This window comes from Podarcis pityusensis (genome assembly GCF_964106645.2).
Source record: "Podarcis pityusensis genome assembly, chromosome: 13".
Classification (NCBI taxonomy): Eukaryota; Metazoa; Chordata; class Lepidosauria; order Squamata; family Lacertidae; genus Podarcis; species Podarcis pityusensis.
The window spans coordinates 47352643-47365907 of NC_138038.1; the positions used below are offsets into that span (position 1 = coordinate 47352643).

General features: G+C 40.1%; 1 protein-coding gene across 1 annotated transcript in view; it reads right to left on the bottom strand.

The window, feature by feature from the left end:
* Positions 1-11344: 11344 nt before the first annotated feature.
* LOC308461694 (extracellular calcium-sensing receptor-like) overlaps positions 11345-13265 on the bottom strand; it is a 47424-nt gene continuing 45503 nt past the window's right edge. The window contains exon 4 of the mRNA XM_080978827.1: positions 11345-11410. Coding sequence (XP_080834953.1) covers positions 11385-11410 — 26 coding nt within the window. The 3' untranslated portion in view covers positions 11345-11384. The remainder of the gene's footprint in view (positions 11411-13265) is intronic.

The window sequence follows — 13265 nt, forward strand, 5'->3', positions numbered from 1 at the left end:
GCACCTGTTTATCTCAATCTTCCGATATTAAGGTAATTGGTGGTCATCTAATATTATCTGAATTACCCTTTGAGCTGAACATATTATAGCCTTGTTTAAAACATTTTAATTAATATTCATTTTTGAAAGTATTTATAAGAGGTTACTTGAAGGCAGCAGAAAAAATGTTCATGTCACTCTAAGGAGGACAGTGTGGCTACATGCATAACGTAGTAAATAAGTTCTTTAAAATCAATATGACTCATTAATCATTACTAGTCTTGTACGATGAAAAATGTCGTTTACCATTCTGGTTTGAAATCTTCCCTTCTGGACATGGAACACAATCATAGCAGCAAAATTTCTGCCCTTCCTTCCTTTTCTTCCGATTACCGGGGTGACAGTAGTCATTGCACACAGAAACAGGCACCACCTGTCAACAGGAAATTATCTTGTTTTTGGGGAGAGGGGTTTTTAAATAAACTTTATGAGGCTTTATAGATAAAAATACAAAACTTATTATCAAATATTTTCCCTCCCTTTCCCCCCCTCCAAACTAAGACTTTGATCTGAATACAATAAAGCATAAAGAGATGTGGGAGGAAGAAAGGGACAAAGAAAGAGAAAGAGAGAAACAAAGAAAAAGAAATAGAAAAGAGGTTAAACGAGAGAGAGAAATAAAATTCAGAATGTAACTGACTTCTGGTTCTTCCTCTGTTCGCTATAAATAAACAATATTCACTTTATCCACTCCAATATAACACCTAGAATGCCACTTTCTATACACAAACATTACCTTCAGTCCTCAAATCAAAATGTTATAATTAATTTTAACAGCTATTCCATTGTTAGAATAATGGATCCTTCCATCTTTGTCTATATAAAAGTCTTGCAGACATAATCCTATATTGTAGGAAAGTTCCATGGTCATTTTCTAACTGTATATCCATAAGACCCAGGAAGAGTTTTGGCACAGAGAAAATTGCATAGAGAAAAGACCATGTGTATGAAATATTTAAAACTTTAATAAGCTCCTAAGCCTGTCAAAATAGGGTGAGGTATTCATGATTCACACACCCTTTGAGGCCAACACCAGCAAGCTAATGAGACGAGTTGATGCAAAATTCATCCACACAGGTCGCAGAGCGTTTGGAAAAGTTTCTGGAACCAGAATTCATCTGAGAAACACTTATCAGACTGCCTCCACTAACTGCACCTTCTGCTTGTAAGGTTTACAATGAAGTTGGAAAATCCATCCCCCACCCCAAACCATCAAGACAATCATAGGAGAGAAAAAACCTACTTGGCCTAAACAAGGGTGATCACTTTACCTCAAATTGCATATGGTGAAGAAGAAGGATGGGGGGCGGCAGCGGCAAACGACAGACAATCTACATTATATGGCAGTGCATCACTAATGCTGATACACATCGAAAACATAGCCCAAGCCACTTTTCTAAGCCAGACTGGGGGAGCGGTGTTAACACTTTAGGAATACAGAAATGGTTAGGGTCTTATCAGCACTGATCTGTCTCAGGAGAAAATTGAAGAGTGGACCTTCGGGGTGAAGTCAAACCAATGGAAAGTTACAGCACTACCTACATATTAAAACGTGCCCTTCAAAAGTGCTATACCAACTTACCATTTAAAAGAGTCACCTATTTGCACCTCAGTATTTTTATCTATATAATGTGAGCACTGCCATGTATAAATGTAGCATAAATGGTAAAGGTAAAGGGACCCCTGACCATTAGGTCCAGTCGTGAGTGACTCTGGGGTTGCGGCACTCATCTCGCTTTATTAACCGAGGGAGCCAGCGTACAGCTTCCAGGTCATGTGGCCAGCATGACTAAGCCGCTTCTGGCGAACCAGAGCAGCGCACGGAAACGCCGTTTACCTTTCCGCCAGAGCGGTACCTATTTATCTACTTGCACTTTTACGTGCTTTTGAACTGCTAGGTTGGCAGGACCTGGGACCGAGCAACAGGAGCTCACCCCGTCACAGGGATTCGAACCGCCAACCTTCTGATCGGCAAGTCCTAGGATCTGTGGTTTAACCCACAGCGATAAGTGTGGCATAGTAAACATTATTAAAACAAAAGAATAGTTTGGTTTTGGAAGCTCATAATTGCATCCAGCTGGTACCAAAATTATTTTCATGCGTTTATGAAAGAAATCAGTGATGGTTATGTTGAGACACCTGAATGACCCATCTGAAGACACCTGAATGACCCCAGACGCCAGACCTGTTTAAAACCTTTGTGCCACATAATCTTGTCCTCATTAATGATGAATTCTTTTCCATCAAGAGCATAGGGATTCACCGATCCTATTTTCAATTGAATGAAAGACTTATTTGGGAATGTGACCATGTTCATAATGTCAAATCCACCTCGCATTTCTCTCTTATCAGTAAATGTTACTGTTTCTCCAGCTGAGTTGTTAAATGAAATGTCATGGAAAAAATGGTGCAGCTAAGGAAAGAGACAAAATACATGAAAGGAAAATAATGCAACGGAGCTTTTAATAAAATGCCATGATTTTCTACCAACATTCTTTAGGAATATTATTTACCTATGGTTATGTAACTTCTTCTAACAAAGACCCAGCATTAATAAGCTGCTTGATATTAAATATTCTTCAGTGAATGAGACCCGTAGTGGCATTTCAGCAGCAGCTTGTTTCTTCCAATTGCGATCAACCTTTTACTTTTACAAATCTATTCATTGAAATTGTCTGATATTTTGCTACTCTTCAATTGCAATCCATTACCTGCCAAGGCTGCAGATCTTGAATTTTTAATATTCCACTGTTTCCTATGGCTCTTTTCTTGAAACCAGTCAAGTATATCCCTTGCAAAATATGAGCCACAACGTAAACAGCCTTGTAGATACTGTAGCTGTGGCCAGTCATGCTCATTTCAAATAGAGACCCTGGAAGGCTCTGCAAGCTCTCCTCCCCAGTACACAGGTCAATGACATCTATTGGTACACTGGGATTTGGAAATGTACAATCAAATGCTTGCTCCCAGAAATCCTTGAAAAACCCATCTCCCTGTGTCCAGTAAAGTTTTATTCCCTGAAGAAATTCTTGGAACTGTGGGAGATTTTGTGAATGAATTGTGAAGGAAATAGCACCTTGGAAGATCTGAAGGCCCCAACTCCTTTGAAATCCTGTTAATATGAAATCAATCTGAGATGTTACAATCCACACCTTTTTAAATGATGATGTTTCCCTATTTTCAGGATCGCTTAGAAATAGAATACTTCTGAGCCATATAATTGTCATAGATTCTCCATACATCATAAATACATGGGCTTTGTCATCTGTTAAATGAACATAAATATTCAAGACTATATCATGAAATCCATCCAAGTTATCAAAACGGGGTATTTGTGGGATTCTTTGCGTGAAGGTTAAACAGATTCCATTATGGGAAAGTAATGGCTCCAGGGTCTCCAAGAAATGTTCTCCACTATTATCATCGACAGTGAAGAGCCCAACCCAAGTCCATCTGAAATGCTTAAGCAAACTGATAATCCCCATATGCTGATGGGCTTCATTGGGCACCATGCGGTAAAATGGTACTTGGCTTCCATAATTTTTGTCTGGGGGAAATGACCCATATGTGAGCTAAAAGAAAATGTACGTACATTAAAGAGATTGCTTAGCAGCAGATGCCAGTTTATTCAAAAAAATACATGTTTAAGCAATTTATGTGTTAAATCCAAGACGTTAGGTAGTTAGTTAGGTAGTTAGGTTGTTAGGTAGTTAGTTAGTGTATTGCCCTTCATCTGAAGATCTCAGGGTGTTTTCAGCATAAAAATGTGAAATAAAAGCACAAAATACCAAATATAAACAAGAACAGGAACAATACAAAAGAAAACAATGACCACTACTCAATCCCAAAAGGTTTTTATAACTGAAAGGAAAGGGGGAAATTGAAAAAGTAAAAGAATGGAGGAAGACAGATAACTTGAATAGACAAGGAAGGGACAAAGGGCCAGGAAGGAAAAAGGGGACAGAAAGCTTGGGATGAAGTTGAAGAAAAAGCAACGACTTCAAAAGAATTGAGGTAGTAAGTGCATGTGACAGAAGGATGTTAGAAGTCAGTGATTTCCCTTTTGTTTCAGTGAGTGTGGCAGGGGAGGAGGTTGGGAGCTGTAATTTCCAGCCCCAGATTTGTTCATGGAGCAAGCATGTGTCCTCCTTATGGCTGACATGGAGATGGGAACGGTTTGGCTAGAAATGGAATGCTAGGGAAAATGGCATTTGTAGGGGGATGCTTAGAAATCTACTAGGCCACCTTTAAACCAGTTGGTGTGGAGTTGCAGAAAGCTCAGGTCAACTTAAAGCACTGCAATATGTAATAATAATAATAATCATCATCATCATCGTAGCGTCAATTTTTTAAAAAATCAGATTTAAATGTCATTCAAAAACCCCTCCTTTTTCTAAAGTTCAAAATGACTCCCAGAATGGTAAGGCAAGAGTGTATTTTGTGATACCTTTTCAGAGATCCTACCTGTGGAATCTTGTAGAGGCCAATTGTGTCTGCCATATGGAAGGAGGTGTCAGCGCTAAGTCCCCCAATGATGGCTATGAGATTTTTCTGGGTGTCACATTTGTAGTTGGAAACAAATCTATGTGATTGGAAGAGCAGGTCAAGAGTGGTACGATAGGTCATTCTGGCATCATAGTAGCTATCATAGATGTGGAAGCCGAGAGTGATATTAGGACAAAACTTGGGGTTCTCGTTTATCTCTTTCACGGCAAATGCCAAGGCAAGAATGTGCTGGTAGAATTTTGTTACTACACTGCAAGCAAAGATAATTAATGTGCAACTTTAGAATATGAGATCAATTTGCCACAATGCCATTTTTAGCACAAACTGATTAAGATTGACATAAAATTATTTTAAATATCATTGATGTTTCTAAGCTATTAAACTCAGTGCAGTTCATATAAAGATTATCCTCTCTCATGGCATGCCTAACACTTTGAAATACATGCTATCAATTTCTTTCTTTACCTTCTCAGTTCTCTTGGTTCCCCAGTGGGACTCACCAGCCAGACTCACCATCTCCCAACATTTATATTAAAACTCAGGGAAATACAACATGAGTTATCTCCTTCCACAGAGGAGGCAATTTGAAAGCATTGTATAAATGTTTAATTGAAAGAAAAACATGCACATTTTTAGCTTTTTAATATGGCTTTTAACTTGGTTTACGGCTTGGTTTTATGTATTTCTGATGTAAGCTACTTTGTTTTTTTTATAAAAGAATGATATATAGATATATATTTAAAATAGTTTTGTAAGTAAAATATATACACCCATATCGTCCACTGCACAACAATGAAATAAGCTTAACCTCATACCTTGAAAAATTACTAAAGTTCCCTGCAAATGCAGAAAAACTCAGGATTCTTTAATTTGGGAACAAATGGCTCTAGTCTTATCATTTGAATTTCTTCCCCAGATTACGCCCCCCCCCCCATTTTCAACTTCATAAATGTCTGAATGGTAGAACAATTTCAATTGTTTGGTGCAATAATTTTTTGCAACAAAAATTCAAAATCCTTTCCCTCATTTTGCTTTACAAAATGGAAAACATTCTCAGTATGGTAAACCAAACTACTATTGTCTACATTGCCCAAGATAAATAATGTGACAGAGAATGAGGAGTGGCCAGAGATTGTCCAAAACATTTTCTGTCAATAATTAAAAATGACTCCTTGAAGAATGGAAGATGTATTGATTCAAGCATTGTTTTATTGCCTCTCTTCAGCTACAAGTCTCCCACAGCACCTGAAAAAATAACTAAGACAATCTCTATCTTCAGATTTGCAATCTAAAACACATGACACAAAAGCAAAGGAGATTTAGAATGATGCAAAGAGGGGGAAGGCTCTTACTATGGAACATCAAACATATTCTGTGAAGGGTGCTCCTTAAAGGAAACTTCATAGAAGACATAATAGACCTGAGAAGCAATGCCACCAATGATGAGGTCACCTGGTTGGTACCACTGATGTGGAGCAGGGAATGGATAATTCATGGGACACCTAAGTGTATCTACTTTGCACACAGCAGGAGGGAGAAGAGACAACATCAGCAGCCACAGCATCCTTGCGGTCAAACACACACCTCCTGTTTCCATTCAGAGTAGTTGCACGACTTGAACAGGTTACATTGGGTAATTCCTAGCTCTGTCAATACAGCTTTAGAAGAATGGATTACAACCAGAATTTGAGAATCAAAGGGTTAAAACTGCATAACTTATTAGCCAAGATTGCCAACACTGTGATGCTAAATCTGATCAATATTGTGTGTGTGTGTGTGTGTGTGTGTGTGTGTGTGTGACACGTGAGCATTGAAACCGACAGAACCTTGACTGCTTCTTATCCCTGTGTCCTGCTCCCAATAGTATGTGGTTTCTTTATAACCACTTTGAGGTTTGCTTATTGACTGATTGCTTGAGCTCTAGGAAGCCTGGGAAGGTTCAGAGAAGAGAACAAAGTATAGTGATTTGGATAATTGCTGGGTGAGATAATTACTTTTTCATTGCTTTGGCTATAAGTAGCAGTTTTGCTAACAAACATGCTGAACTGCCACGACTTTCATCATCTGCTCCTTAGGGGCAGAAAAAGTGATAAATATAATTCCCCATGGTGAGCAAACACCAAAAGAAAAGTAACACTGAAACTTTCGGCTTTGATGACTCAGAGAAGTAGTAGATGATCCTGAAATGAAACGAGGCTGGTCAACTGCAGTTTTATCAAAGAAATGTGAAGCTACAATTTCTTTTTGCCAAAAATAGAGAGCCTGTGGGGTTCCAGGTGCTGCTAGAATACAGCTTCCAACATTTCTCAACACTGACCATGTTGGCAGTGGCTGATATGGTGCGGGGCAAAGTTTCCTTATCTCCCCTCTAAGAAATAAATCTCAGAGAGGGAGAGAGAAAATGAGGGGCAATAGTAAATTTTAATCTTAAGGAATGTCAACAGTCATGTTACAGATGGAATAACCATTTGTCTTATTTATTATTATTATACTATTGCATAATGAAATAAAAAACTATTCTAGGGTGTCATGTTCTTTTTGTAATACTTATTATTAAATTTATATCCGACCCCAAGAGCCCAGGGTGGCCAAACATAAATGTCTTAACAGGTAAAACATCTAAAAGCATCTACAAACCAATTCCTGGACAGATGCATACTGGAAAGATCTCTACTTAAAAGGCTTGTTGAAAGAGGTAGATTGTCACTAGCTACTGAAAAAGCATCATATGGCCAGACAGTCTCAAACAAACATGTTCTTTCCCAAGTAAACATTGCCAGCATGTCCACACTCCTGTCTCCATCATGTCTACTCTGGCTTGGTCATGTCCACAGAATAGAAAATGGCAGGATCCCCAAGGCTGTGTTTCATGGGGAACTAGCTTCAGGTACCAGGCCCATTCTGACATGAAGGTTGGCAACATCAAGCCCACCACGTGGGAATCCCTTGCAGATGACCACAGTGCCTGGAGACAAATGACCAGGTCATGCATCTATAGAAGTGACCAGAGGAGGAATGACCACTAGGAGGAACACAGAGAGAAGATGTGCCATAGTGAAGCTGCAGCAGTGCAATCGGTTGCCTTCATCTACCCCAGCTGCAACAGAACTTGTCTCTCCTGTATTGGTCTCTACGGCCACAGCAAGTGCTGTAAACTTCCAGCAGTTCAACTGTAGCCGTGAAGGTGCACCTCTCCATTGTTTCTCAAGTCAAATTGATGCCAGCAACCAAAAGTACAACAGAGGTGGTACCTGTCTAATATTTAGCCAGAAGGCATTTCAAAGGGTAGATGATATGAATAAATAATGTGTTGTGGAAGCCGCATTCAAACAATGACAAAGTGGCTCAATTCATCATATAACTGAATGGGAAACTGTCCCAGTATAATGACATCATCATCATGTGTCTACTTCTTTTCTGTGCAGTGTGTTCCCAATCCAAATGTCCACTCATCTCTCACAGAGCTATTTATAACAATAAAAAATGTTTCAAGGATTTTGCATTGATGTGTAATGTACAGTTTGATCCTCAGTTGAAACCCTCAAGATGCCACAAAGCGGTTTCTCTATGTATGGCATTTCTAAATTAATAGAATCAGTTTACAATTGCCCAGAAGTGTTTTCAAGATGTTGTTCTTTTTTATTTGCTGCTCTGGGAGGGAGAGTGGGGTATAAATATATATGAATGAATAGTAAATCTCTTTAATCTGCATCCATCATTTAAAAGGTATATCCTACCTAATTCCCCACAGTGGTAATTAAAATGTGTTTGGCAGTTCAGCTGTGGGAAGATGGCCGGAGGGAACTCAGAAAACCAATAGAGGAAACCAAAAGTTTGACTACTTTGCTGGTCAACCGATAAACCAATATGACTTGCTATGGACAATATGTTTTGAGGAGGAAACACCCGGTCTCCATTGGTTTGATTTGGACCCCTTTAAAAGCAGGAAATGGAGAAGCTGGCTTCCATTCTTGGACATCACAGAATTCTAGAGTTGGGAGAGACCTCAAGAGTGATCTAGTACAAACTCCTTTAAGGCAAAGTGAGATTGTGGCTGACAGGAAAATAGGATAACCTTTATCAATGTTATCAATAACATTTTTTTTTAAAAAAGTTACGCATATTGCCAGCACACCTGGAAATGAATCTCATGAGACATAAACTGTCACTTTATTAACAATAAACTTGAGGGTGTGACATAGAACACTGAACAATAAATTAAACAATAATGTTAAAATAAATATTCTAAATGCAGGCGTATTAATCTAAATATCATTTATGTGTTATATAATGCAGGTGGAGGGGAACATTTGACCCTCCAAATTTTGCTGACCTATATCTCCCATTCCCCCTAGCCACAAGCCAGACCTGCTTGAGATAAACTGAGTTGTAGTTTATCAGCATCTGGAGGGCTCCACCTTTCAATCACTTGGTGTCGCAATGCCAGGCGATGAGTCTTTTTGAAGGCACATTTCCACAGATGCATCCTCTTGGAGCAGATAGTGTCTTCCACAGCAAAATTGTGCCTTTGCATCCATCACTCTAGCAGTTGCTGCTACTTACGGCAAATGCACAATCAGGAACTCGTTTAAGCTACTGGATATTCCTCTGAAATAACTGGTACCTTTGCCAGACTTACTGTCAATGATATAGTCAGATGAGGGGTAAATGGGTGTGGATGGTCAGGAATGGTCCGGCAATAAGAATCATTCCTAGAAGAAATTTGGCCCACCAGCCAGAGGTTCCCATCCCCTGTGCTAGGTTGACGTAACATTTTATTTCACAAATCTGACCTTTTTAGTACATGCTTGTACTTCTCCCACAAAAGAGTTAGAGACCAGAGGTACTTATAGTAACAACTTTATACTAAACTCCTTAATATATAAGAGTACAATAGAATGAAGAACTAAGATGCAATCTTGAGGAGAAATCTTTACATCTTTCTCCTTATTAGTTGCTCCCTGCTGTTCAGCTCAGGCTTCAGAACAATGATGTACCATTTGGGGGCAAAGATGCAGCCCAACAATCCAGCGCTGGAGGACAAGATGGAGAAGATCTCCACCAGCACCATGGATTTTCCTTTGGTGCTCAGATAGGTTGGAACAAAAGAAAGCCAAACACTGCAGAACAGCAACATACTGAAGGTAATAAACTTGGCTTCATTAAAACTGTCAGGTAATTTGCGAGCTGCAAATGCCACAATGAAGCTGGCAATGGCCAGGAGGCCCATGTAGCCCAGGACACAGTAAAACATGGTCACTGAGCCTTCATTACATTGCACAATGGTTTCCTCTGCTACTGAGTTCATGTCTAGATCAGGGAATGGGGGAGAGGTCATCAACCACCCAGTACAAATACTCACTTGAATGAGTGAGCCGGAAAGGACAATGGAGTTGCTCAGTCCTTTCCCCACCCACTTCCTCATAGTGGACCCAGGCTTGGTGGCCATGAAAGCTGCAACTACAGTGATGGTTTTGGCCAACACACAAGAAACAGCCACGGAGAAGATGATGCCAAAAGTGGGTTGTCGAAGAAGGCAGGTCATTTTGCCAGGGTGTCCAATGAAGAGAAAGGATGAGAGGAAGCAGAGTAGGAGGGCAATGAGGAGAGCATAGGTGAGATCCCTGTTGTTAGCTTTGACAATGGGAGTGTCTTTGTGTTTAATAAAAGTTCCCAGCACCGAAATTGTAATTAGGGAACAAAGAACAGCAACTGATGTTAAGCCAATCCCTAAAGGTTCCTTATAGGAAAGAAAGGTTATTAACTTGGGAATGCATCCATTTTTGTTCTTGTTTGCATACTGATCTTCTGGGCATCTGAAGCAGTCATCCATATCTGAAAAAATAGCTCCAGTTACAGACAGGTAGCCGTGTTGGTCTGCCATAGTCAAAATAAAAAAATTCCTTCCAGTAGCACCTTAAAGACCAACTAAGTTAGTTCTTGGTATGAGCTTTCGTGTGCATGCACACGAAAGCTCATACCAAGAACTAACTTAGTTGGTCTTTAAGGTGCTACTGGAAGGAATTTTTTTATTTTGAAAAAATAGCATAAGGCCAAACTCCAATTGCAATTCATGAGTGTTCTTTGCCTCTTAAATCTAAGTTATCATTCCTCTTGTCAGAATCCAGGTCATTCTCTCCCTCCTCCGGTGGACGCAAGGAGCAGAGAAAAACAAGATAGAGTTCTTACTAATGAGTTTGTTAAATCATCACAGCGCGAGACAAAGGAATCAGTCTGCCTCCCGATTAATGGTTTTTCTCCAAATGAGCTCCTCCTGCCTCCCTTCCAACAACAGCACTTCCCCTGATGGTGGCTGCCAGGAGCTGTCTCTGAGTCTTTGCTCAATGAACCCTCAATGAATGCTGAGTTCTTGGAGAAGAGGGTCAAAAATGCTCTCCAGTGATTTCGTGTCAGCTGGATGCTCTGTCTCACCTGGCTCTACTCCCAACAGCTCCCAAATCTTCGGTTCCTCTGTCTCGGAGCTGTGACTTTCCTAAACCAACCAGTGTTATTCAATACTGTGGTACCTCGGGTTAAGAACATAATTCGTTCTCGAGGTCCATTCTTAACCTGAAACTGTTCTTAACCTGAGATACCACTTTAGCTAACGGGGCCTCCTTATGCCGCTGCATGGCCGCCGTGCAATTTCTGTTCTCACCCTGAAGCAAAGTTTTTAACCTGAGGTACTATTTATGTGTTAGCGGAGTCTGTAACCTGAAGCATCTGTAACCCATTTACCATTCTGGTTTGAAATCTTCCCATCTGGACATGGAACACAATCGTAGCAGCAAAATTTCTGCCCTTCCTTCCTTTTCTTCCGATTACCGGGGTGACAGTAGTCATTGCACACAGAAACAGGCACCACCTATCAACAGGAAATTATCTTATTTTTTTGGAGAGGGGTTTTTAAATAAACTTTATGAGGGTTTATAGATAAAAATACAAAACTTAATATCAAATATCTTCGCTCTCTTTTTTTGTCCAAACTAAGACTTTCATCTGAATACAATAAAAACATAAAGAGATGTGGGAGTAGGAAATGGATAAAGAAAGAGAAAGAGAGAAACAAAGAAAAAGAAATAGAAAAGAGGTTAAACGAGAGAGAGTAATAAAATTTAGAATGTAACTGACTTCTGGTTCTTCCTATGTCTGCTATAAATAAACAATATTCACTTTACCCACTCCAATAAAACTCCTAGAAAGCCACTTTCTGTACAGAAACATTACCTTCTATCCTCAAATCAAAATGTTATAATTAGTTTTAACAGCTATTCCATTGTTAGGATAATGGTTCCTTCCATCTTTGTCCATATAAAAAGTCTTGCAGCCATAATCCTATATTGTAGCAAAGTTCCATGGTCATTTTCTAACTGTATATCCATAAGACCCAGGAAGAGTTTTGGCACAGAGAAAATTGCATAGAGAAAAGACCATGTGTGGGAAATATTTAAAATTTTCCTCAAGCTCCTAAGCCTGTCATGATAGAGTGAAGAATTCATGATTCACAGACACTTTGAGGCCAACACCAGCAAGCTAAAGACACGAGTTAATGTAAAAGTCATCCACACAGGGAATAGAGCCTTTGGAAAAGTCTCTGGAACCAGAATTCATCTGAGATGCACTTACCAGACTGCCTCCACTAACTGTACCCACCCAGTATTGTTTGTAAGGTTTCCAATGAAGTTGGAAAATCCCTCCCCCACCCAAACCATCAAGACAATCATAGGCGAGAAAAAACCTACTTGGCCTCATCAATGGTGATCACTTTACCTAAAATTGCATATGGTGAAGAAGAAGGATGGGGGGGGGGGGCACCGGCAAATGATAGACAATCTACATTATATGGCAGTGCATCACTAATGCTGATACACATCGAAAACATAGCCCAAGTCACTTTTCTAAGCCAGACTGTGTGAGCGGTAATAACACTTTAGGAATACAGAAATGGTTAGGGTTTGGTCAGCAATGATCTGTGTCAGGAGACAATGGAAGAGTGGACCTTCGGGGTGAAGTCAAATCAATGGAAAGTTACAGCACTACCTATCTATTAAAATGTGCCCTTCCAAAGTGCTATGCCCACTTACCATTTAAAAGGGATATCAACTATTTTCGCCTCATTTTTTTTATCTATATAATGTAAGCATTGCCATGTATAAATGTGGCTGTCAAGGGAAATGGGGTTGCTTGTGTGTAAACCTCCAGCCGTTCCAAACTGCTTGGGGGGGGGTTGTGTCTTTCTCTGACTGAGCAGTCCTTGGCGCTGCTGCTCAGTTGCTAGCAGAATCCGTGAGTGGGCGTCTCCTAAATTTCCTCCAGCATAAGAATTCCTTAACGGACAACCTTCGCCTCGCCTCTCTGCGCGGAAGCCTTCTGCGCAGAGTGGGCGTGCCGAGTGGTGGTCCTCCGCCCTCCTCACTGACTTCACTGGAAGAGTCTCGGAGCCTCACCTCCGAGATGCTCTCTGCCTCTCCCTTCTTCTTGGTGTCACCTGGACTTCCTTCCCCAGATGACGTTCTATCTCTTCCCTTACTCGTTCCCTCTCCTGCAGAATCTGGGAGCCTCGCCTCTCCCCTCTGCTCTGATGTCAGTTCCCTGACATGTGGCATAGTAAACATTATTAAAATAAAAGATCAGTTTTGTTTGGGAAGTTCATAATTGCATCCAGCTGGTACCAAAATTATTTCCATGCGTTTATGAAAGAAATCAGTGATAGTTATGTT